The 27,080-nt window shown below is 42.7% G+C and overlaps 1 protein-coding gene across 6 annotated transcripts in view; it reads left to right on the top strand.

Moving 5' to 3' along the window:
• STOX2 (storkhead box 2) overlaps positions 1 to 27,080 on the top strand; it is a 154,479-nt gene that overhangs the window by 116,365 nt on the left and 11,034 nt on the right. For 2 of the 6 annotated variants that reach the window (XM_070253233.1, XM_070253231.1), the window contains exons 2-4: positions 16,140 to 16,292; positions 24,246 to 26,511; positions 26,675 to 26,723. In XM_070253233.1, the coding sequence (XP_070109334.1) occupies positions 16,160 to 16,292; positions 24,246 to 26,511; positions 26,675 to 26,681 (2,406 nt within the window). In that variant the 5' untranslated portion in view covers positions 16,140 to 16,159 and the 3' untranslated portion in view covers positions 26,682 to 26,723. Of the gene's footprint in view, positions 1 to 3,359; positions 3,492 to 16,139; positions 16,293 to 24,245; positions 26,512 to 26,674; positions 26,724 to 27,080 lie in introns of those variants that run through there. The other 4 variants (XM_001491926.7, XM_023630422.2, XM_070253232.1 and 1 more) reach the window with 3 other exon arrangements.

Here is a 27,080-nt window from a genome sequence, read left to right as displayed (position 1 = left end):
GGCTGGCCAAGTGAATTAGCTTCGATTTAAATTTAAAAATTGAGGTATAGGTTTTTTAAAAAAGATTTGTCTCCAGTGGTTATTTTATTAGAATAGTTGAGAGGCACTGTATGTGGTGGTTAAAAGCACAGACCATGGGGTCTCCTGCCCCAGGTTCAAATCCTGCCTTTGCCACTTTCCAGCTGTGAGAGCTTGAGGAAGACGGTTAATCTTTTTTTTTTTAATAACAGTGCCTACCTTATTGGGTCTTTCGAAAGTTTAGATGAGTTTCTATATATGGGCCCAACAGGTCCATATATAGACAGAAACATGCATGTTTGGATATTAGAAAATTTGAATACATTTTTACTTGTAATTTTCCATCCCTTTTCTTTGAGTGTTTCTTTTTCTTTATCCACTTAATTAAACTTTTCTATATCACAGAGGAAGCTTGAGTTTTTAGCTATCAAGAGGTGGTCCAATGACCTAGAATTTCCCCAGAGGTTCCTAAATTGCCAGGGCTAAAGATATCTCTATTTAGATCTTAATTTTTAATGCATTTGTTATATAGTTACATCATTGCATTCTTAAGGTGTTTATTAGGCATGCTGTCTGACCCTGACAGTGGTCAGACTCTGCTTTACAGGATCGGGCTGAGTTAGGTGGAGATTTAGGTGGATTTATAACTAAAAACACAACCAGACTCAAAGAGAGTTGAGTAAAGGTGAGCTGTCTTGGTGGGAGGCCCTGGGACTAGGCCACAGATGCAGTCTATGGCACGGATGGGAACCTAGTGGAATATCAAATGAGACAGGAAATAATACATTGGAAAGGAAAATATAAGGCGTATTTGATGAGGTTCTTTTTTTTTTTAAGTGCATAAACGAGAGCCGATTTAAAAAGCAGTTAATGTGAAAAAGTTCTCTGGGGGTTGACAGTGTGACAGTAGCCGAAAACCTACCACAGTCTTAGACCATGTGAATATAGAATCCAGAACAAGGGAGGTGATCGGGCCATGGGGAGAACAGAGCTAGAGTGAGTGTATTCAGTTCTTCATACATTTTAAGAGAGAAATTGAGATGCCAGAGCAGGAACAAAGGAAGGGAACCCTGAGAGCAGAGCATTGGAAAGTGTCAGATGGTTGAAGGAGCTGATGAGGTCTTATGTATTAATGTTCAAATCAAATGTATCTGTCAATCAATAAATGAACAGAGAGTGTGCATGCTTACTGAGTGTCACCAACTGCGGGCAGCTGAAGAAGGATTATTTGGAACGTGGGGCCTGGATTACTATTTGTAGATATTGAGAGAGTTATCAGGCAGAAAAAGCCTATAGATTTTTTTCAGCTTTCTGAGGGCAGAATGGGAACCACTTTGTGGGATTAGAGAACTCAACTCGAGGAGGGAGGGCCTTTGGCAGACCGTCTGCGCTGGCCTGGATGGGGCCAAGCTCTGGGGGAGGAGGTGCCTGGAGACAGACTGCATGACATCACAGGAGTAAAGAGAGGATGTGATTCTGGTGGGATTTTAGCCTGGGGACCCTTCTAACTCTGAGATTTGGGATAGTCTCACTGAGATTCATTACATTTTTGTACTTCCCAGCTCTGGTTGCTCCTTACGCTTGGTATTCATCATAGGTCAGCTACTGTATTCAAGAGGACGTGGGAGAATTTGCTGTACAAACATCCTCTGCTACTCAAATCTATTTAGTTTCTGACCATGGGATCATTTATCCCTATCTCTTTGGGTCCTGACTGGAGACGGGGAGAGGTGCCTGCTTTGGTCTTATTTCCTTTGGGGGAGTTTGGGCAGTCTTATTACTAATACAGCAGAATTCATTTCTTTCTTAATTATTCGTTTCCTCTCAGACTCCGTTTTTCTCTGGTTTTAACGCGATTGCTGACAGTCCCACCATTCTTTCCTCTCTCCCGACTCCCACCCTTTTCCTCTCCACAGGCTTATGTGTTATTTCTCTAAATAGAGACAAATCATTTTCTCTGTGGTGCTGCTGAAACAAGTTCCTGTGTGTGTCTGTGTGTGTGTAAATACAATATGCACATGGGTTCTTCGGCGTGGGGCTGGTCATGAGTGTGGGGTGATACAAATATTGCCGTGAACAGGACATTTTGCCAGATATGTAATTGATTTTTTTTGCCTTACTGATCTTAGACACAGAAAATTTTTTTTAAAAAGAGGACAGATGAAGCCGCAGTAGAAAAAAAATCCTCTGAATCCTACCCCTTGGTGCGGTTTGAGTCGCGTTGTAGCTGGGGGGAAGCTCCCACTGAGAAGGAGCTCCTGACACAGTGACCTCGTTCCCAGCGCTGCCTGCCATGCTGGGCGGCGGGAGCTGCGCTGGCTCGCGGGCGCCGGGCTGTGCTGCTGTCTTTGCTGCAAGGCTGACGCCTGTGTGTCGGGGATGATGAGACCCAGGCTTGCAAGGACTTGCGAGGCAACTGGAATTTATGACAAATAGCTCACTGCAGCTAAACTTTGATCCAGTGTACAGTAGAAACCGCCTGTTACACACACGAGGCAGATTCGACCTTCATCACAATGAAAACCCAGGCTTAAAAAAAAAAAAAGAGAGAATGTGTCAGGTTTATAATTACTGACTGGTGAGTATATGACGCTAGATCCATTTTAATGAGTGTGTGTGTGTGGTTTATTTTCCTTCAAGCATCCGGAAGTATGTGCCCTTTTTTCCTGTTTTAATGATCAAAAAATACGAGTTGGAGCTAATGCATGTGAGGGGACCTGGGCCCCCTGGAGAGAAGGATGCGCCCCTTGCAGCCCTGGGCCTGGGGCACATCCCCAGCCCAGTCTCCGCACCGCACAGACAAAGGAGCCTGCACAGACAACCAGAGGCTGTAGCTTTTCTTGGAGCGATGACTCATTTCAGTTCACAAAGGATTCTGGGCAGGGTAGTGAGAAGTCAGGTTGGCTGATCCGTCCCTATGACTTCACTTTGCAGAGAACGAGGTGGGGGGGGGGGACGCTGCAGATTCCCGAGGCACTGCAGTGGGATGTGGGCTCAGTGCAAGGGGCTGTGATACATGGGGTAGGCATGGGACAGGATGCCAGCTGTTCCATGCAAATAGGATAAAAGAATGGTAAAGAGGATTTTTTTTTTCCTAAAATCATTACCAGCAAGGTACATTCACAAAGCCTTTTTAAGGTGCTTTTTGCCAGCTTCTGAACTCAACTTGTACCAGTATCTCAAGCCCTGAATTGTAAGAAGAGCTGAGAGTTCTGGAACTCGTTTTTTTAAAAGTAGATCTACAAAGGTAACGTACTAGATTCCTGTTGTGTTCCACGTGCCCTCAGGAGCCAATCTGAAATGCTCATTTAGGATATTATTACTCGAAAGTTCACTCTTTCTTCTTATTCCAGATTCTAGGACGTCCATTTCTGTTACTGGCTCCTTCTTGTGCCTGGAGGCAACCCCCTAGCATGCACCAGGCTTTAGCGTCAAAGCTACCTGGGGGATGGAGCCAGTCCAGAAAGGGTCAGGTAGGTTTCCCTGCTTTTCTTTCCAGAGTTGTTGTGTGCAACGAAATATGGTAAATGTCTACAACCCCTTTGATAAGGGTGCATTGTCCTCCAAAAAGTGGTCTTGCTGTTCTAAGCCCCGGCAACCTCAATCTTAGGTGGTCAAAGGGCCCCCCGTAGGCTGCCCACTAGATGCGACCTTGCCAGCAGGATTCATCCCAGCATGTCACATCAGAACTGAAAAGTCAGACAGCTGTAGGATTTGCGAATAGGAAATAATTAAACCACTTCAGATTTCCATCAGCTGTAATATCTCTTTCACTCCTCTGATGGAGGCATTTAGTAAATATTATTTGACATTTTTTTCTCCTCAATTAATATAGTCCCTGAAATTTGGTGTGTTATTTGGCCTGGTAACCTACATGCAATGCACTAAGATCCAAGAGAGCCTGATTTATATGCTCAGGGACTGTTTCCAACACTAACATCATAGCAAGGTTGCTATTAACTCCTAAGGAAGTAAGCATATTTCATCATAGTCTGCTTTAGGATTCAGATTATTACTGAGCTGTTTTCTTACAACATCCATGGGCTTCTCACACAGAGGCTTTTTTTTTTTTAAATAGTGAGAAGGTAAAAATGTGATCCTCAAAAGCACGTGATGTGGTACATTTCCAAAGAGAAACTTGGCAAATCTGAACGCATGGTTTTACCACCTCATGAAATTCATAGTTTTAGCACTTTTTTATGAAAGGTATTTCTGAGAGTGTTAAATCCCTTGTGTAATTTGTAATAATAATTAGGACATCTTAAAATAATGCAAAACTATATATTGGATAGACCCCTCGAACATCTCTTCTCTCTTTGCTCTCATATCCATCCCATAATTCACCCTTTCACAGAAGGAAAGAGTACGTTGCCTTCTTCCATTGTCAAAGATGTCTGTTCTCTGTGTGCAGCACTGTGCATCTTCAAAGCAAAGCTGAGGATGTTACAGGATGTTTGGTCAGGAAAAACCCAAGCGTATATGTTGAGAATATAATTATATAATGTCCCCACACCCATCTATTGTGCTCATGCTTCAGGACCCTAAGCAAAATCTCCCTCCCACATAAAGCTTTTCCTGATTGCTCCCAATAGGAGATCATTTCCTGGTCCTATTATAGAATTAATTTCTAGATAGATAGGTATAACTATATATTAATAAATTCTTAATATAGAATTAATGTGCTAGTCATTTATGTATTTTCTTGTTATATCTCTTCTAACGATGTTTTAAACAGTAATTTGAATATGCTACAGTCGCTTATATTTTTAAACATTTTTATCCCGTTTCCCCACCTAAATTGTAAACTCAATGAAGGCAGGGATCAAGATTTATGCCTTTTTCTACAGTTCACATCTCCGAGCAGCCTGCACATGGAAACCACTCAGTAAATAGTTAATTAAGAGGCGAGGCAGTAAAAAGCGTTAATTTGTCAGAGACAGTGAGAATGATGTTTTGTTCATTTTAAGAATCTTCCTGGGGTAGATTAATGCTAGGGTACATCTCAGGAGTTACGCACGGAATTTAAGAAATGATGCTTGTTCTTACCTTGAGATGTGGTTACAGACAGTGCTTTGCACTGCTTGTAAAAGAAAAAGATTGCAATTGTTCAAAACAAATCTGAAGGTGAGGCCCTCAGGTGTGGACGTTGATGATGGTTTCCTTGATTAGGAAGAATAATATTGTTAGACAAGCTATCCTGATGTAAGGATTATGCTAAATTTGGAAAGTTGGTGTAAAAGGCACTTTTTTGAATCCTACAGGACGTTTTCCTTAAAAGAGGTAACCACAATGGCTATTAGCATTCCAGGTTCCATCAGAAATTATTTAACTCCTAGTGTCGCTGATCTTTAGTACTGAGAGTACTTACTTAAATGCTGAGTTTCCTTCCCCTTTCTTAGATAAAAGATTGGCCCAGCCCAAATTTTCAAATAGGTCAGCTTTCTCTCTTGTCCTTGTAACTCCCTGTCCATATTGTCTTCTGTCTTCTAGTGCCCTTCTTTCTCCAAAATCCCTATGTAATACACGTTTCCCATTTGCTTTCAGACCATTCTCTCCTGGCCTAGCAATACATCCTGAATGCTACTTGTTCTGTATATCTTAACTTTTCTGCCTCCCGGTCAAAGTAGTCCATTCACTCAGTGCACGTGCTCACAGATAAGAATCGAGAGGTGAGCAATCTGATTAAACTAATTCATACTAGTGTAGGAAAGACCATTCCCCTCTTAGCCTTCTCACAGATGTCTCAGTTTTTTTAAAAAAGGCTTCTTTTTAGGACTAGATGATTTTCCTATTGTAGAATTCAAACACCATAAAAGAGTAAATTGAATACATTTAGATAGGTTTGGGAAAGATAATTTTAATACAAACTACTATTTGTTAAGTATTTATTCGGTCTCAAGGACAGTGTAAGCACTCAGCTTCCATTATCTCATTTAATCCCCTCACTAACTGTATGAGGTAAACATCACTATGTACACTTGACAAAAGAAGACCTTGAGACTCAAGAAAATGAACTAATTTGCCACCATTCACACAACCAATGAGGAGCAGAAGTGGGCACTGGACCTAAAGTTTTGAGTACAAAGTCCATGGTCTCTACTGGTGTCTTGTAGTGCCAAATTCTGGAGAGAAAGTGACTTCTTGATACAGTGAGTTGAGGGTTTTCTCTGTGTATCTGTTTTGGTCCTCTGTACTCTTCCATCCCTCTAAACTCTTATGTCGTTCTTTAATAACAACCTCCATGGCAGCTGGAAGTGGGGTGGTAGGGTGTTCAGTTGTCGAGAGTCATAGGAGACATTCAGTATAATTTTCTTGTAATTTGGGAACCGTCAAGATATACGTATTTGGACTGTATTTAATGAGTCCTTCTTGTTCTACTACAAATGTGTTTTACAGGAATCAGTCACAGTATGTTTGTGATACCTACATTAAGGAAGCAAAGAATGCAAAGATTGAGAAACAGGGTGATTTTCACTTATAAAGAGTGAAAGAGATTGACCCTGGAGATTTTAAACTGATTTATTAAACTATAGTTGAGAAATATCATCAATGGAAATTGGAGCATCTCATATGACATATGCCTAACATGTCTCTGGTCTTGGGCTTGGTTCTGATGTAGAATGGAGATGGAAGAGGAGTATGTGATGCCTTAAAATAGGAATTTAGATTCTGTCCGATGTGATGCACTTTTACTAAAGAGAAGGAGGACACTATATTACATAGGAATTCTTGTTAGCCAGGTGCCTCACAGAAGTGCATGACATCTGAGAGATCTTATTAATTGTTGTCAGCTAGAACTGGTATTTCATCATGATTTTATCGTTGGTGGTAAATAGCTTTCACTTAGCCCTGGAGGAGAGACTGGAGAGTAAGGTGGCAGCTGGTCATGGAAAACATCTTGGCGGTCAGCAGGGTCTTACCTTGCCTTGTTTGTATGTGTAGCACCTATTTATTCAACAAACATTTGAGTGCCTGCTATGTGAATAGCACTCTGTTAGGTTTTATTCCATAGTGCCTAACACACACCATCCTTGGGTTATGATGTGGAGCCTTAGCAAGGGTTTTAATTATTGAAACATATAGTTGGCTGATGGCTCATATTTCCATATTAACTTTTCGGGTACAAATTCATTGTAATAGCCGCGTGGTCAAAAGCATTAGATGTCCATGATTAGAGAAGGTGTATTTATCTGTGGTGATGGTCAAGAAGGCTCCCCAGCTAAGGAGTGCTCACCCGTCACTGACTGTTCTCTGGTTGTTCTTCTCTGTCCGATTCTCCCCCCTCCCTGGCTTGTCCAGCTCTGCCTATCCTATGACAATTTTTTAACCGGTACTTAAATCTCGGTAACAAGAGTGATAGCTAATAGGACTAATGAAGCTTGCAGACTGTGGGAGATGATGGATTACTCCTGTAAACCAGTGAGCCAATTGATTTGTCATCTCATTAGCTGCATCGCTCCACCTTAGACAGACTGGTAAGCAGAAAGATTCAGGTGATACAGCGTATGTTAACCCATTTGTGTGTGTGTGTGTGTGTGTGTGTGTGTGTGTGTGTGTGCCATGTGCCCCCATGATTGCTCTTATTTAATTCTACTCTCTGAGAAGTTTCTCAGTAGGTCATAGCTAATGAACACTATTAACTTTAGTGTTATTAATGGGAGCTTTTTATTTACATTCTCTTTTGAATTAAAATAATTTATTCAAATAATAGCTTAAGGGGGCTGGCCCCGTGGTCAAGTGGTTAAGTTCGCGTGCTCTGCTTTGGCGGCCCAGGGTTTCGAGGGTTCGGATCCTGGATGTGGACATGGTGGCACTCATCAGGCCATGTTGAGGTGGCCTCCCACATAACACAACCAAAGGCACTCACAACCAGAACATACAACTATACTGGGGGGCTTTGGGGAGAAGGATTAAAAAAGAAAAAAGATTGGCAACAGTTGTTAGCTCAGGTGCCAAGCTTTAAGAAAATAAAATAATAGCTTAGGAATTGGTCCTTGCTTAAGAGGCCCATCAAGTGTTGAAATAAAGCACTAGGAAAATTTAGGAAAGCTGTTACAGAATTTCTAAATGTTCTAAAATTTCCTTTTGTTTTATGTCAGCTTTCCTTCCAGCTACTATTGCAATGAGGACACAGCCTGAAATTTCTGAAATCATGGCGTTTAAAGCAAACACACAGGAAACTTGTAAAGTGCCTCTTTCAAGGCCAGTTTTCTTTTAAATTTCAAATACAAACATTTGAAAGTCAAGTGTAGTAATTTGGTTTCAAAGGAAAGCCGCTTAAAATGTAGCAGCATGTGCGTTAATGGGAGCTATATGCTGTGCCCTCTCGTAAGGGTGTTGTGGTCTGCAAGAGAGTACACAAGAAGGGTACGTGTGTTTTTCTAGAACAGCTTTTCAAAAAATGTTGTAGTAGAACCGTCTGTTAAAAGAACTAAACAACATTTATACCTAAAAAATTTATACATAAATTTGGGGTTAATAAATTGGACTAAGTTGTAAAACACAAGATTTGCCTGGCACTCTGCATCAGAGAAGTTGTTCACTTCACCCCAGAGAGCTTATGATTTCCCCAGGCCCAAGGGTATTTAAGGCAAAACTCAGCACATTTAGTACTTCTATGAACAGTGTGTTGAAAGGAATAGAGTTGGGTTGTCGCTGTGCCCACTGTACATTTTACAGGCCTGTTTGACCATTTTTATGAGTCACACTATCTACTGCATGTGGCAATTTTATTGGCATCTGTAATTTTAACTTTCATGTTAATTTTGGCAGGACAGAGAACAAAAACAGACACACTTGAGTCCTGAGGAACAAAGCTGAGCAAGACTTTGAATTAGAAAGAGTCAATTAGGAAGGCTTTATTACAAAGGAAAAAATTAATAGCCGATATATTTCCCTCTTCTTTTTCAAATTAAAGCCTACTTTTTCAGATTGGATGAGCATTAAACTAGTTTCTCCAGCAAGATGGAAGCAGAGCCAGACATGAGTACTGTGTTCTGCTTTTATGCCAGAAGTCTGCTGCGTTAATATGGAATGGTAGAATTTTAGAGCTTGAAGGAATCTCTGAAATCACTTCATCCAAACCCTCATTTTACAGATGAGTTTCGAGCAGAGTGGTGATTGTATTTTGTTATAAGAGATTGGGCACTTATCAAAATATCTCCTGAATGCCTTTTCATATTGGGAATTTCCCAATTGTAAATTAGTAGGGTTTCGTGACTGCGTTTGTAAATAGGGTACTTTGGTTCATGAACTCCAGTAGAGTGAAGGTAACCCTTTGATCCAGAGTACAGATTAAATTGACATTTACAATGAAAAATAGTATTTAAAAATAAAGAGGAAAACAGGATAGTTCAACTGGGATGCTGGTGCTTGAAAGAATATGGATTACGTAAAGAAGGCTAAAATAGGAGATAGGGGTACTTTCAGGGTTGTAGTTTATGATGATGTGGTTCACCTGGAAAAATTATAGCTTTATTTTTCTTATATGGTTCTATGAAGATGAGTACTTTAAGATGAAAGGGAATAGATTTATGATTTCTTTTCTAGTACGTATCTTTTGGAAAGCTATGCATGTCATCTGGGAAGGGATGAATGTAAGTTGTCATGAAGGTCATATCTTCTTAGGAGGTTTGTTGTCTTCCCTCATGTGCCAGGGTGGGGGAGTACAGAGAACCTAAATTAATGACTGAAAAAAAAAAGAAAATGGTATTCATAAAGGGCAGAACTTTATTACGGTAAGTTTTTTTTGGTTCACAAATAGAACCAAGATAGGAACAATTTTGGAATTCAAGTGCCTAAAGGTAGTGGATGTTTAATAGGCACTTAACTGTATTTCTTGAAAGGATGAATTATGTGAGAGAGAGGTTTTTGAAATAATTCCAGCTAACGTAACTAGCCAAAAGTCAGAAGGGAAAATAGATAGAGGAGTTTCAATAGTGAAAATGTATGTTCATGATAAAGATATTTCTGAGGTGGAAATAACTGGGTATAGACAAAAGAGAGAGAAAGTCGCCATATGCATGATTTCTGCCTGTTGTCCCAGACCCTCCTTGTCAGTTGCCTGGGCAGTTACAGTAGTCACCAGTTTGTTCTCTGTAGTTCACAGGAGTGTTTTTCTAACACAAGTGTGTCGTGTAATTCCTCTGTATAAACACATTCAGTAGTTCTCCATCAGCATCAAGAATAAGATCTAAGCCTTTTTCTGGTCAACCAGCATCTGGTTCCTGCTTTTCTCTCCATCTCACCACCAGCCTGCTCCAGCTGTGCCAGAATATGCCCGGCTCCCCCAGGCTCAGCTTCCTGCTTCCTGCTCCGCACATGCTCTCTCCCACCTCCACTGTATCGTCTCCATCCTCCACTCTTCTCATCACCACCAGACAAATTGGTCATTGTCCTCGTGCTTCTCAGCTGATGAGGACCTTACCTGAAAGCAGTGTCCAAGTGATCACAAAGCTATTTTAAATTTAGTGTTAAACGCTCTTAAAATCAAAGTTTACTTAAGTTGTAATATTTTCATGTCTTCTCACATTTTAAATTCACTTAACAGAAATTTATTGACTGATTACTCTGTGCAAGGCCCTGTGCTTGGTTTTATCTGAGTTATCCTGGATTTGACAAATGTTCCCTCAGGACTATACTTATATGGATGTTTGTAAGAAAATAAAGCTGAAATAAAACCTATTCACTCCTTCGTTTTAGAACAACAGGACAGAAATATAGCAGTTTAGAAAGAATTTTTAGCCCACAAAGTAGCTATGAGCTTTTAGATTAATTGTCTTTATGAATGCATTCAGAATTAATTTTGACAATAGAAAAATCCATCCTATAAATTATAGACAAGTTACAATTCATAGTTTATGCAAAATGTGGTTGTTTCTGTAGATTATGGTGACCAACAATATTTTAACAGTATTTGCATTCCCTTGTTTTCTTCTTTGACCGTAAATGTGGTCCAGTTGGAAGAATTTTCTAGTTGCATCTTTTAAGAATGACTAGCTAGCTGATTACACAGATCTGACATGAGATGCACAGAAAATCATGGTAAACTTGAATAATGTGTTATGTTGTGTTGATCGATCCCTATGATTTCTTTAATATAGATCTTAAATGCATGTCCTGAACCCCACTTAATATATAATTATTTTTCTATGGTAACTGCTGTATTTTGGAGGACTATTGTTCATGAAATTAATAGCAAGAGTCTTAGAAATTGTATGATTAAGTATATTTGGTCTCGTTAAATTTTTCATTTTGCAATTATTTAGCAAAATATATGAATAAAATCACAATCCTTTAAATACCCTGGATTATAATGTTATAAAGGGATAGTCATTCATTCGACAACATTTATTGGGTGTCTGGTGTGCACTCTCTGTTATTCTAGGCTCTGGGGATGTAGTGGGAATGTGGCATTCGTGTTTCCTTCTGCCATGGAGCTTATGTTCTAGTGGGTGAGACAGACAGTAAACCAATACACACGAACACACATGCACGCATTTGCAGAGTGAAGAGAGTGACTGGGTAAGAATCTGGTACCAATTCCAGGGTGGGGGGGTTTCCACACCACCAAGCAATCCTTTGACACCAGCTGGGTGTCCTACAATTCACCTCACTTCTGGCACTATTTATCCAGAGAAACCATCATATCCCACAAGTTAAGGGCTCAGTCCTGCCCCCTCGCCCCTTCAGATGACAACTGCAAGCCCAGATTGTCACCAACTGGCTATAGATCGAAGGTTCCTATGACCCCCTCCTTGGGTTCAGTTTGCCAGAGCGGCTCACAGAACTCAAAGAAACAGTTTACTTCCTAGAGCGCAAGTATTTTATAAAAAGATACAACTCAGGAAGAGCCAGATGGAAGAGAGGTGCATAGGGCAAAGTATGGGGAAAAGGCACAGAGCCTCCATCTCCTCTCCAGGCGCACCACTCCCCCCAAATCTCCATGTGTTCACCAACCTGGAAGCTGTCTGAACTCCATCCTTTGGTTTTTCTGGAGGCTTCATTACATAGGCATGTGTGATTACGTCATTGGCCATTGGCGACTGATTCAACCTCCAGCCCTTCTCCCCTTCCCAGAGGTCAGGGGAGTGGAACTGAAAGTTCTAACCCTCCAATCTCATGGTTGGTTCTCCTGGCAGCTAGCCCCCACCCTCAGGTGCGGTCCAAAAGTCATCTCATTAACACAACAAAAACACCTTTGTCGCTCTCATCACTTAGGAAATTCCAAGGGTTTTAGGAGCTCTGAGCCAGAAATGAGGATGAAGACCAAATGTTATTTTTCATTAAAAATCACAGTATCACACTCGGATGACATGAGAGAGAGTGCCCTGTGGTGTTGGAACAGCATTAGTTCGGGGGCTCAGGGTAGGCATCCTTGAGGAAGTCCCATTTAAATTGAGACCCAAAGGAGAAAAAGTCGGTCCGGCAAATGTCTGCATAAGAAGCATCCCAGGCAGTGGCTCAACGGATGCAAAGGCCGTGAGTGGAGAGAAAGCTTGGCGCGTTCAAAGGACAGAGGAGGTTGTGAGCGTGGAGTAGGGAGGAGGACGGAGCAGTGTAGGAGATGGTCCCGGAGGCGGGTGGACAGTCTCAGACCCTGTGGGCCGTTGTAGACTGGTGAGGAGTTCTCGTGTCCTTCTCCGGGCAGTAGGCAGTCACTGTAGGATTTTCTGCAGAGAAGTGGGGTGTTTTATGTTTTTCTAAGAAGACCTGGCTGCTCTGGGGAAGAGAGCATGGAGCAGGAGGGAAAGCTGAGAGACCTCAAACCATCGTAATGGGCCAGGTCGGGGTGACGGTGGTTTGGAGCAGGGGTGGCTCTGGGATGGAGTTGGGGGACTAGATCCAGGAAGCATTGGGGCCTAGAGTAGACAGAATTGCCGATGGGGCTGGGGATGGAATGGGAAAGGTTCGGAAAATAATTTATCTTAGCGCCATCTAAAAATGAGATGACATGGAGCTAGTTACTTAGATCATCCAAATTCCGTTTCTTTCTATATCGTGGCTTAAAAGTTATCGCACATGTCCATTATTATAATGAAATGGAGCTTTCTCAAAGGAAATGCAATTCAGACCCACTTAAGGCAAGCTGCCTCTTATGGTTGGCTGCGATGAGTGAAAAGAAATTAACTTAGGAGATGGCAGTGAAACAAATAATTTCAGCTAAAAGCATAAGGACAAGCATGACCTAAAGTAGTTAATTTTGCTAATAGTCATTTCTGTTTTACAGAGAGCTTAAGTTTCTTCTTGTAACCTGTACAAAATCAGAAGGTAGACCTGCATTTTTTAAAAATTGTATTTAGGGGCCAACCCTAGTGGCCTACTGGTTAAGTTTGGCATGCTCCACTTGAGTTGCCTGGGTTCAGTTCCTGGGTGCAGACCTACACTGTTCTGTTAGCGGCCATGCTGTGCTGGCAGCCCACATACTAAAAAATAGAAGAAGATTGGCATGGATGTTAGCACAGGGCAAATCTTCCTCAGCAAAAAAAACCCAAAAAGTTGTAAATAGTATTTCTGTATCTTTAGTCTTCTAGAAGTCCTTAATTATGATAGGCAAATTTATAGGTGTTAACCTCTCAAATGGTACACAGGTCCAAAGGTACTGGAACACACTTTGATCTCCCCCTTTGCCAGCTGATCTCATCTTCCTTGTCATCTGACTTACAAAATCATTCCAGGTGACTTTGAGGTCGACATGGCTAACCTAGCAGCTGGTGCAGAAACCTGGCCTCAGTGCCCCTCATCCTCTTCTCTAGAAGGTGGAGGGAGAGAGAAGGAATCATGGAAGAAGTCTCAGAGTGGCTGTGGCTGAGCTACAGGGCCCGCGTGGGGAGGGGAGAGTTGAACAGGCCTAGCTGCAAACTCCCACCTCTCCTGCATCTCGCCACCACCGTTAGTTCATCTTTGACACAGTAGGCTTTGGAATCGGATTTTATTTGAATTAAAGGTACAACAGTGTTTTAAAGATTTAAATACACTGTTCTGGGCAGTAGTAAACCTGCCTGCTGGGATGGTCCCTGCCCAATAATTCTGTCATTTTTGAGTCACCAATATGATTTGAACATCAGCAGCCAGTGAGCGAAATTTATCCCCAATAACAACTCAAAATGCTGTGTTCTAGCTTCCACCCGCTTCTACTGCAGCAAATATTTGCAAGCATCTCTCAGAGGGCTTCTCTTTATGATGCTTATGTCCCATAGGCCCCAGAAGTTTGTAGGTTCTAAATTAGGTCAGGTCCTGGTTTCTGCTGATTTTTCTCTCTGCCAACCTAGCCACTGGGAAAATGTCTGACTCTTTTCATACCCATCTAGCAGAGAAGGGAGCCACAGCAGAGCTGGCTGGAGCCCTGAGTGACGCAGGAGAGAGGGAACACTGGACTGAGCTAGGCCGGGGAGCGTGGGGTCAGGCTTCAGCCTTTGGCTCTGGGGTCCTGCTGCTTGTCAGGTGCACCTGTTAGACTTACCCCTCTTCTGGTGGTTTTCATCCCCAGGCCCTGTTGCCTGGTTTCATCCATCAAACCATTTCCCATCCAGTCCATCCAAGCAGGGTTCAAGTTCTTTCCCAAAGGGCCTCTGGACTCCCATCAAACTAGGGGTGGTTGGCACGGCTCTAAGGGCCCTGACAGTGAGGAGGCTGGTCCACCTCAGGGCACCCAGATACCCTCCAGGAAGGCTGCTGCTTAATGCCGTAGGGTGGCTCGAGTCGCGGTTCTCGCCAGCCATGGAGCTTATTGCAAGAGAGAAATCACGCTTTGGAAACAAGAAAGGAGAGATTATATAAGTACCTGTGGGAAATAAGCTTAGAAGCTCACAGATATTCTACTCTGCTGATAATTTTCATCTTTTCCTGTAGGGCCTTTTTTCCAGTGAAACCTTATAGAACTCCGAAATATGAAACAGGTGGCACTCAGGTGTCAGGAGCAGATTTTCCTGCTCTCTCAGCCTCTCCCTCTGCTGGGGGCACCTCCACCCCAGAAATCTTTCCATGGAATTCCAGGAATCCTTGGAACATAACTTGAAAATCACCGCACCGTGAAATGAAGACAGCTGTTTACACTGCATGTTGACACCTCCTCAAGAGCCACTGTCACTTAGCCCTGGCTGCCAGGGTCTTCAGCCTCACCTGCCTCCATTGGCACTTTTAGATGCAGACGTGTGCAGGAGGTCACAGCCCCCGTGGATGGAAATCTTCCTCTCCTGCTCCCTCCTGTCCATCCTCCCTGAGCCCACCGAGTCATCTTTCTGAAATTCACATCTGACTTTGTCATTCCTTAAATTCCTTCTGTGCTTCACCACCCCTCACAGGATGGAGGCCTTGGGCACTCAGGTCTTTCCTCGTGGCTGCCCCTACATACCTACCCCTTCTGTACTACTTCCCAGAAAACACCTCCTTATAGGTCCTACTGCCCCATACGCCTCCCAGCCGCCAGGCACACTCCTACTTCAGCACTGGATTTGCCTGCACATCCTTGGTGAAACCTCTCACTTGCTGCGTCGAAGCCCCACCCTTACCCCCCGGAGGTATCCACCGCCCTCTCCGCTCTGCTCCAGAGTTGGTGTTGAGCCTTCTCTGGTCCCCTGTGAACTTTGGTCTGCTTGTCTGTCTCCTCCACTTAACTAGAAACTCCTTGAGGGCAGAGATGTTTTGGGGAGGGGGGCTTATTCCCTTCCTCTCTCCAGATCCCCAGCCCCCAGCAGACACCTGACACGGAAAAGGCACTCAACATTTGAATGAATGAATCCTCACGTCACCACACATGCGTTTATCGAGATGTGAGTGGCAGTTATGAAATAAATCGGCTCCAAGTTAATAAAAACAGAGATCATTTTTAAAAGCTTTGTTGTTGCAAGCCTTTCAGTCGTAAGTCCCTTTAAATGAGATCTCAAGTTTTAAAGGCGAGTTTTATTTGTCAGGGCAATTGGAGCTTCCGCTGTTCTCTGGGAATCTTTCCGTCTGAGTGGAATTGGCTGTGGCTGTAAGAGATGTGAGTGTTCAGAGTTGACTGTATTCCTAACACAGGGAATAGGTGAGAGTCATGCGAGGGGCGGATGTGTGGAGGTGTGTGTGTGACAAATGGCTGGGTTTTTTAATGAACCACTTACTTGAAAATTGTCTTTCTGCAGGTGATGTATCACCGATCAGTATGTCTCCCATCAGTCAATCTCAGTTTATTCCACTCGGGGAAATCCTTTGCTTGGCCATCTCAGCAATGAACTCGGCTAGGAAACCTGTCACCCAGGAGGCACTGATGGAGCACCTGACCACGTGTTTCCCAGGTAACGGGAGAAGGATGTAGCGCTTTCCAAGTGAATGTGTGCTCTGATGGCGCTGGACTTCAGATGGACAGTTCCTCTCATGTTTAAATATCATAGGGAAAAATTCTTTGCCAAAACTGACCAGAAACTTTTCTTAGTTCCATAATTAAAAGTCAAGGACTCTATGTTACCTCAAAAATAATTTGCCCTTCCTCAGCTCTAATACTTCTTTAATTGGCCCTGAGAAAAAGAAATTCCATGAAGAATTCTGGCAGAAACTACCAAGATTCCATTCAACCCTTGCAACACAACCTTCTTTAAATACGTGACCGTCATGATTCGTGGGAGCAAGTCAGGAACAATGGAAAATTTTAGTCCTGAGAGATTAAACTACAGAGAGAGTAATGTCAAAAATAAACAGATCTTGCATGCTTATGTCATGGCCTGATGAATTTTAGGAATATGATATTGGATAAATTAGTTAAGATCTCATTTTGAAAGAAAAAATAATAATAAAAAGGGGCTGGCCCAGTGGCATAGTGGTTAAGTTTACACACTCCGCTTTGGCAGTCCAGGGTTTCCAGGTTTGGATCCTGGGTGCAGATCCAGCACTGCTCATCAAACCACGCTGTGGTGGTGTCCTCTATGAAATAGAGGAAGATTGGCACAGATGTTAGCTCAGTAACAATCTTGCTCAAGCAAAAAGAAGAAGATTGGTTGGGGCTGGCCCCGTGGCCGAGTGGTTAAGTTCGCGCGCTCTGCTGCAGGCGGCCCAGTGTTTCGTTAGTTCGAATCCTGGGCGCGGACATGGCACTGCTCATCAGACCACGCTGAGGCAGCGTCCCACATGCCACAACTAGAAGAACCCACAACGAAGAATACACAACTATGTACCGGGGGGCTTTGGGGAGAAAAAGGAAAAAATTAAAAAAAAAAAAAAAAAAAAAAAGAAGAAGATTGGCAACAGATGTTTAGCCAGGGCCAGTCTTCCTCACAGCAAAAAAAGAAAGAAAAGAAATTGTTTCCTTTTCTCTTAAATATTCTGAAAAGAAGACAGTAGCCCAGATGCTCTATAAATGGCATTTGATCCTTCCAGTGCTGGAAGGTGTCAGGAATGGTGATAAGGTAAAGAATGCATGCCCCATCTCAAGAAAGGCAGCCCACTACTCAGGTCCAGCTATTGTCTCCCCTCCCCCCGAAAAATGTAGAACCCTGCCAGAGCTGCCAAATCTGCTAATTTTTCAAGAAAATCCAAAAATTCAGTTTTATGTGAGGTCTCTAGATTTCCTTAAATATTGGCGATTGTGTCTGTTTGTGTGTATGTACATTTTAATGTGTGCATGCCTATGACATACAAGTCAAATAAAACATGTTATTGGGCCACCATTTTGCCAACTTGGTTTGGAGTCAACCTATACCTAGACTGAAACAGAGCTTACATTAAAAAACGAACGCTTGACATATTTCATTTTACCTAGAAGAGACCTCAGAAAATATAAGCTGTTGTGTGTATCAGTCAGCTTTTGCTACAAAAATGCTGGGTAACAATTGCAGAACATCAGAAGCATAGAATAATAAACGTTTATTTAGCTCATGTGTCTGTGGGTTCTCCAGGAGTCAGCTGATCTGGACTGGACCTAGCCAGGTGGCTCTGCTCCATCTGTACCCCATCCTCCTTGGAAAAGGGGGCAGGCAGAGACCTACCCAGTAGCACAAGGGCTTTTCAGCCCTTTGGTCATGCCACACCCACTGACATTTCATTGGCCGAAGTCAACCTGGCCAGACTCAAAGTCCAGGTTGGGGGGATGCACCCCACCCATGCAGAGAGGGCAGAAGGAGTACTCCTAAACTAGTAATCTACCATATTGGGTCTCCCCACTTTTCCTTTTGCCCCAAAGGAACTTTATCTTTCTCTCCCAGTGATTTTTCCGTCTTTTTCTATTTTCTAATTAATACGTTTTGAAATTACGTGTACTGTTTAAAAACTCTAACGTGAACCCACCCCTGCAACCTATACGTTATCTTAAATTTTCTAACGCTTTATTATCTCTGAATATTCTTCACTGTCTGATTGTCATTCTTTGTTAACTTCCAGGCAGCCCCTCTTCCTTTCGGTAGTAAGATAGGCAGAATCCCAGGAGAGAGCTAGCAAAGGGACCAGATGCTGTTCCTGGATGGAATGCTCTTGAGAAGAATGGCCCTTCTCGTGGCCTTCGGCCTGGGGAGCCACTTCTGACATCAAGCACCCCAGCAGCTTTTCAGATCCCTCTGTTTTTATGTAGCTTCATGAGAGATCACATAGCTTTTTCAAAATTGGTTACATATCTCCCATTACTGGGCTATAAAATAGAGAATGGAAAGAACACAGAGCCAGGATGTAATAGTAAATTGTGGGTCACTGCCAAGCAGCTGATAACAGTATCACTAAGTTGGAATACTTTGGAGAGAAATTCATGGGTCACTGTAATCTAAAAGAACAACTTGCTTTGCTTGCTTGTATAATAAGTAACTAAAATCCCAACTCCCTGCTTTCAGATGGACCGAGAGGAGCTCACTTAGCTTTTTGCATCTGTGTGACACCTATGACTTGTTAGCAGCCCCAGAGGATTGCAAGGACACCGTACAAACCTGAGTCTAGGGCAGGGGTTGGCAAACTATGGCCTGCAGGCTGAGTGTGGCCCACCATTTGTTTTTGTAAATAAAGTTTTATTGGAACACGGCCCCGCCTGCTTGCTTATGTATTGTCTTTGGCTCCTTATGCCACAGTTAGCAGAGTTATGTAGTTGCAACTCGGCATCGTATGGCTCACAAAGCCTAAAATAGTTACTATCTGGCTCTTTACAGAAAAAGTTTGCCAACCACTGCTTTAGAGCATGGCGGTCATTATTTAAAACTTTCTTCAGCAGTAGCTCTTTATTTAAACAGGATTTCATAAAATATGGAATTTTGTTTCCTGCCTGCTTTTTCTTTATTCCTTCCCTACCTCCCTTCCTCCTCTCTTCCTTTGATTTCCTGTTCCTTTTGTTATCATCTAAGCTGCTTCAAACAAAACAATTTAGAAAACTTAATACTGTTCAAATTCTACTTGGAAAATATATTTTCAATGACAATGCTAACACTCTGGAGGCATTTAAATATCATATTTATATTTTTTCTTTAAAGGTAAGACTACTTACTTTTTTATATCCTACTATTTGAAAATAAAGTTGTGAAGTCTAACTGAATCTTAATATATATTAAACTATTTGAGCTCATATTTAATGGATATGTTGTAAATAAAGAGACTAGTCTAGATTTTGGCCTCTATTCCTGTTTTGGACATCCATATTCTAAAAAAATTGTTAGTGAAGAGTCGTCTAGTAAAAATGTCTGACATACAAAAACTTAAATCCTTTGATCACTTTTCTATATTGGTTGAATTTTTGAAAACAACTTTTCTATACCAGTTTCCATTATAGAAACAAGAGTGTTTTTGAAAAGTTTTGAAAAGAATAAATACTTGCTTCTCAGCTTTCTAAATAGATGCTCATCCATCCATGCAGAATGGTCTTTAAATTGGACTAGCACTTGTTCACTTGTCACAGCTGGATCTTCCTAGGAGGAAGGCTGTCCCTCAGGGCCTGCTCATGGGGTTGAAGTTGACTTTCCAGTTTGCTGGAGACTGTTAACCTAAATATACTGTGTTCTGTCTCCAATTCAACCCCTCACGTCAGTTCTTACTGAATTCTCTCTCAGCCAATGTTCTTCACAAACCAGAAGAAATAATCAAAGAAGCCCATTAAAAGTTTTCAGTCTAATATGCTTAACACATAGAACATGGACTTGGGCTCTCTGTTCCGACAGGTGGCAGATTCACAGGATTAAAGTAACATACATGTCTAGGTCACATCCCCTTGTCATGCAGTATTTTTAAATATCTTTTTGTTTTGGAAGCTGTAAAGGTGGGAAAGAGACGAGAGGTCAGGTTTCATCCCTGATTGGACGTAAAGCTTATCTTTGATCTTTAAGCCGTCAGAATCCAAATTCATGATGAACTCTGGGAACAGAATCTGGAAGTGATGGAATATATGAACATTGAAAATGTCCATCACAGCCATCTCTTTCTCAGGTGAGCCCTACAGATTTCCAGTGGAGCCCCGGATTTCATAGACAGCTGAAAACATAGTCATTATTCTAGGGCTTAATCATAAAATAATAATCATGAATCTCAGTGACTTTCAGTTAAAGCTTTGAGAGCTCACAGATAGAAGTATGAAAATGGATTGGACAGGGAATTTTCTAGTTTTCTTTTTTTTTGGTGAGAACAATTGTCCCTGAGCTAACGTCTGTGCCAATCCTCCTCTGTTTGTACATGGGATGCTGCCACAGCATGGCTTAATGAGCAGTGCATAGGTCCACACCCAGGATCCAAACCCATGAACCCTGGGCTGCTGAAGCAGAGTGCGCAAACTTAACCACTGCATCACCAGGCTGGCCCCATCTAGTTCTTTTATTTTAATTAAACATCCTTTGATTGATATACTTAGAAATCCAAAACATAAAAACTTTACAAGTAAATTCTTTATGGAAACTTTTTCTTATTCCTTCATTTGGGAACAGAGAGCTTATTCTTAATGGTAAGTAAACATGATTACATTGTAGTCATGATTCTGTATAGTTTTGTCAGTTTTCTAAGATCATTACTTGGAAGGCCAACAATCAGCAAATTCTATAATATAAGTTAAGTTTAGATTATGTCTATAATATAATATAACTTATAAGTTCTATAATATAAGTTAAGTTTTTGTTTTATAGTAATAGCCATTTTGATGAATTATACCTTAGCTTTCCTTTATTAGAGCAGCATAGTAAACTAGTCAATCATGAATTCTTTTTTTTCTTTTCTTTCTTTCTTTCTTTTTTTTTGCTGAGGAAGATTGGCCCTGAGCTAATACCTGTTGCCAATCTTCCTTTCTTTGCTTGAGGAAGATTCACCCTGAGGTAACATCTGTGCCAGTATTCCTCTCTTTGCATGTGGGTTGCTGCCACAGCATGGCCGCTGACGAGTGGTGTAGGTCTGCACCCAGGACACGAACTGGGGCCACCAAAGTTGAGCATGCTGAACTTAACCACTAGGCCACAGGGCTTGCCCCAATCATGAATTCTTATAAATGAGCCTTACCATTTTTTGAAAAATGTCTTTCTGTTACAGTGTTGATTGATAATATGCTACCATGTAAGATAAGCTCAGTTTTAAATGTGGCTTTATCTGGATTGCTGTGCCACACAACTCCAGTGGGTGTCATTCGTGAGACTGCAGTGTAAACAGCATCTCATCTTAGGAGTTTTAGTCCACGTGAAAGTTGTTCCATAGAAGCCCCTGGTTTTAGAAGGGCATAGAAGCTCATTTAAGTTGCTTCTCTTATGTGCAAACTTTTTCTGTTTTGTGATGGCTCTCAAGAATTGCATATATATGGTTTGGGTCATATCACTTATTCAATTGGAATTCATTTTTATTTTGTGCAGAAGCTATCATAAAATTTTCTAAAAATTTGTTATTATTCCAGCCCTGAAATCATTTGCATAAAAACCAATGTACATTTCTCAAGAGTAGAGCCTTAGACGAAAAGGAAACCATGCAGCTAAAAGTTAAATAATTCCATTAAACAATACATTATTTATAAGCAGTGTTACCTTTTCTGCCTTGATCACTAAGCTGGCCTTCTGCAGATGGCAACACCATTGGGAGCGTATGTTACCTCCTATCGTGGACTCTCTCCGCTGGGCACTCCAGGCCGTTTCTAATGCTCTCATATCCCACTTTCATAGTTTTGGAAGGACTGGGCAAAGCCTAAACTTCTCAGCTTACCCAGCTGTTCTAGGTTGCTGCACAATGTTCTTTGAGGGTGATCTGGGTTCCCATGGTTCCTCACCCAAAGCTGAGACTACTAACAGCTAATATTTATTGAGCGTTCACTGTGTGCCAGGCACTGTTCTACAAACATTAAATTCATTTAAACTCAGCAACCCTCTGAGCGTAGGGACGATTATTATCCCCATTTTGAGGACAGTAAATGGAGGCTCAGAGAGGTTAAGTAAGTTGCCTAAGGAGATACCAGCTGTATTAGTTTTCTAGAGCAGCCATAACAAAGCACAGGTGACTTAAACAACAGAAATTAATCGTCGCAGAGTGAAGGCTGGAGTCCAAAACCCAGGTATTGGCAGAGTTGGTTGGTTCCTTCTGAGGGCTGTGAGGGAAGACTCTGTCCCAGGCCTCTGTCCTTGGCTGGTAGATCGCTCCTCACATGTGTCAGTGTGTCTCCTCACATTGTCTTCTCTCTAAACATGTCTCTACGTCCAAATTTCCCCTTTTTAAAAGGACAACAGTCATATTGGATAGCAGCCTACCCTAATGACCCCATTTTAACTTGATTATCTCTGTGAAGACCCTGTCTCCAAATAAGGTCACATTCTGTGGGACAGGGGGTCAGGTCTTCAACATATGAAGAGAGGGGAGCATGATCCAGCCTGTAACACCAGCTGACAGCAACGGAGCTGGGGTTGAGGCCAGTAGTCTGGCCCTGGAGACCAAGCTTCAGTCTCCACAGAAATGGCCATTTTTGTGAGTCAGACATGGTTAAATATTGTCACTATGACTCATCCTGACCTTTTTCTAAATTCTGTTATTCAATTCAGTCTTATAAATATTATCACACTCAACGTGCTTGGCATTGAGGAATGGTGAATACCCGAGAAATAAAGTAAATGCTTCACAGCCTGGAGAATGGATACTCTCTTAAGAATGTATATTCTTAATTCTGCCTCTTACAGTAGACAAGGCATAAACATACAACAACCTTTGAGAACAGTATCGGTCCCTGCACAAAGGAGTATCTGTGATTTTCTTCTGGAATTTCTATTCATGGCAGTTTTGGGCTCGGATCAGACGGATGTAGAGCGTCTGAGCTTTTGCTGGTGTATTTGTTAGGGCTTTCTGGTTTCCAATTAGAAAAACCAACCCCATCTTGCTGAGTTATGCCAAGAAGGAGAAAGTCCTCACCTGAATTTCACCAGTGCTGTCACCGCTTTCAAAATTGAAGGTGATGATTTCAAAATTGGAGGGTACATCATACACAATGGTCAAGTCTAGTTGCCCTTTTATAGAATGTATAAAGTTCAATTGATTAAATAAATTTGCTCTTAAAAAATGAGTGTGTAGAGTAGCTCCAAATGTATATGGTAGCCTCTATATTTTAGATTAGTTTTTCAATCCCAAGATGGCTATTTCAACCCTTTTTTATAAATTTGTCATATCATGTGAAACATTTTTTATATTTCCTTCATTTCAAAATATTCTGTCTTTAATGATTTAGTTCAGTAAAGGTTCATAACAACAGTAGCAATCTAACCATCGAGCTTGCATCTCTCTCTTCCCAGCTTTCCCATTCTATTGGTAGTAATATTCATAAAAGTTATTAGAGAAGATTAGGATTCACATTAAACTTAGTGAACACCTTTGACTCCAGCTTGCTTGCTATATGATTATACTTTGAAGCTTGGCAAAATTAATAGGGTTCTGTCTTAGTCAGTTTGCGCTGCTGTAACAAAATACCATAGACCAGGTAATGGGACATTTATTTCTCACAATTCCAGAGACTGGGAAGTTCAAGATCAAGGCATCCATCGATTTGGTGCCTGGAGAGAGCCCTCTTCCTGGTTTGCAGACAGCCATACCCTCACATCACAGAGATCGAGGGCTCTCTGGTCTCTTCCTCTTCTTTGTAAGGGCACATCGTGGGGCTCTACCTTCTTCACTTGTCTAATCTAGTCACCTCCCCAAAACCCCACCTCCTAATGCCATCACACTGGGGATTAGGGCTTGAACATATGGATCTTGGTGGGGGCGCTAACATTCAGTCCATGGCAGACTCTGAAAAATGAGGATCAATAACATGTTCCCTCTTCATTCTCACAAATGCGTTCTTTTGGTTTTAGGTGTTCCCACCCCAAGCCAAGAAATTCTACGGCACACACTGAACACGCTGGTTCGGGAGAGGAAAATCTACCCAACTCCAGATGGCTATTTCATCGTGACCCCACAGACTTACTTCATCACTCCTTCCCTCATAAGAACTAACAGTAAATGGTACCATTTGGACGAGAGGATACCTGACAGGTCTCAGTGTACCTCTCCACAACCCGGAACCATAACGCCCTCTGCCTCAGGCTGCGTCAGGGAAAGAACATTGCCCAGAAACCACTGCGACTCTTGCCACTGCTGCAGAGAAGACATGCACAGTATGCATGCGTCAACTCTGCAGAGGAAGCCTGCCAAGGACTGCAAAGACCCTTATTGCCCTCCTTCACTATGCCAGGTGCCACCCACTGAAAAGAGCAAAAGTACTGTAAATTTTTCTTATAAGACAGAAACTCTCTCAAAACCTAAAGATAGTGAAAAGCAGTCCAAAAAGTTCGGGCTCAAGTTATTCCGGCTAAGTTTTAAAAAAGACAAGACCAAACAGCTAGCCAATTTCTCTGCCCAGTTTCCTCCTGAAGAGTGGCCCCTGCGAGATGAGGACACACCAACGACCATCCCTAGGGAAGTGGAAATGGAAATCATTCGGAGGATTAACCCGGACTTGACCGTGGAAAATGTCATGAGGCACACTGCACTAATGAAGAAACTTGAAGAAGAAAAAGCGCATAGGAGTAAAGCTGGGTCCTCTGCCCATCACAGTGGAAGAAGTAAAAAGAGTAGGACTCATCGAAAGTCCCACGGAAAGTCCCGGTCACACAGCAAGACACGTGTGTCTAAAGGAGACCCATCAGATGGCTCTCACCTGGACATCCCAGGTGAGAGAGAGTATGATTTTTGTGATCCTCTCACCAGGGCGCCTAGGGAGGGCTGCTTCATCATTGAACACAAAGGAGATAACTTCATCATGCATAGCAACACGAACGTGATCGAGTCTCATTTCCCCATGACCCCAGAATGGGATGTGTCTGGGGAATTGGCCAAAAGGAGAACTGAGATGCCTTTTCCTGAACCTTCCAGGGGAAGCTCCCACTCAAAGGTGCACCGAAGCCACAGCCATACCCAGGACCGAAGGTCCAGGAATGAAAGATCCAATAAAGCCAAGGAGAGATCCAGATCCATGGATAACTCCAAAGGCCCTCTGGGTGCTTCTTCTCTGGGGACGCCTGAAGACCTGGCCGAAGGCTGTAGCCAAGATGACCAAACGCCTAGCCAATCCTACATTGATGACAGTACTTTAAGGCCTGCACAGACTGTCGGTCATCAAAGGGCTCACATTTCGTCCACAAGCTATAAAGAAGTGTGTATTCCAGAAATAGTCGGTGGCAGCAAGGAGCCTTCCAGTGCTTGTAGCCTTTTGGAGCCAGGCAAAGCACCCGAGAGTTTGCCATCCTATAGCGAACTCAACTCTTGTCCAACAAAAACAACTACAGATGACTATTTCCAGTGCAACACCTCCAGTGAGACGGTGCTCACGGCACCGTCACCTCTGGGAAAGAATAAAGAGGACCATGACACTCTGACCCTGACAGAAGGGGTGAAAAAGCTGCCTCTGTCTGATAGGCAGGCCCCACATTCCGCCAGGGAGCCTGTAGGGCACAAGGAGGAGTCGCCAAAAGGGCCAGGCGGGGGCCCAGCCGCTTCGGGAGCAGTGGCTGAAGGGATGGCCAATGGACGCCTCATCCAGCATCACAACGCCGAGCCCAGCAGCCTGGACAAGAGGAAAGAGATATTCAGCAAAGACACACTGTTCAAACCTCTTCACAGCACCTTGTCTGTAAACAGCTATCACAAATCGAGCCTGTCTCTCCTCAAATCTCATCCGAAGACACCTGCCGACACATTGCCAGGCCGATGCGAGAAACTGGAGCCGTCCCTCGGGACCTCGGCAGCACAAGCCATGCCTGCTTCCCAGCGTCAGCAGGAGTCAGGGGGCAACCAGGAAGCCTCTTTTGACTATTACAACGTCTCTGATGATGACGACTCTGAGGAAGGGGCGAACAAGAACACGGAGGAGGAGAAAAACAGAGATGACGTAGGCACCATGCAGTGGCTCCTCGAGAGGGAGAAGGAAAGAGACCTGCAGAGGAAATTCGAGAAGAACCTCACCCTCCTCGCCCCAAAAGAAACTGACAGCAGCAGCAACCAGAGAGCCACCCATTCGGCACGCCTCGACAGCATGGACAGCAGCAGCATCACTGTGGACAGTGGATTCAACTCCCCACGGTAGGGAGAGGCATCTCTCTGCACACACATACACCTACCGGGTTCTGGGGCTTTTTGCAGATAACTTGAAAATTTTCTGACTTCACAGTCTCAGTTCTGTGAATGAGGGGAAAGAGTTGCATGAGTTGTATTGTTAACAACCTGTTTCTGACTTCTTTTTCAGGAATTGAAACAAATGTTTCTGCAGATGTAGAGATCACCAATCTGGACTGGTGGGTTGGCCCCTCCCCTCAAACTAGCATCAGTCTAATCTAACTAAGACCAACATTTCCCAGTATTTTTTCTTCTCTGTTTATATTTCCACCATACTAATAAAGGAAGGGTTTTTTTTTTTTAAGTCCTTCAAAAATACTATCTTTTTGAGTAGAATGAGTAGTCAGTGTGGGGGCGTAGGGGTTGGGAATAAATTGATTGATTTAAGAAAGGGGGTCCCTCTAGTGAGAATATAACAGCAGATCTCAAAACCTTTCCAGCAGATCCAGAAGCTTGTTCCTGTTTTAGTCCTGACTTTCTGTGCACCCTGCCTTGCTCACACACCTTTCTCTCGCCACGCGCATGTCCACAGAGAA

The sequence above is a fragment of the Equus caballus genome, chromosome 27, assembly GCF_041296265.1.
Source record: "Equus caballus isolate H_3958 breed thoroughbred chromosome 27, TB-T2T, whole genome shotgun sequence".
NCBI classification, from domain to species: domain Eukaryota; kingdom Metazoa; phylum Chordata; class Mammalia; order Perissodactyla; family Equidae; genus Equus; species Equus caballus.
This window is presented reverse-complemented; position numbering and strand designations above follow the sequence as displayed.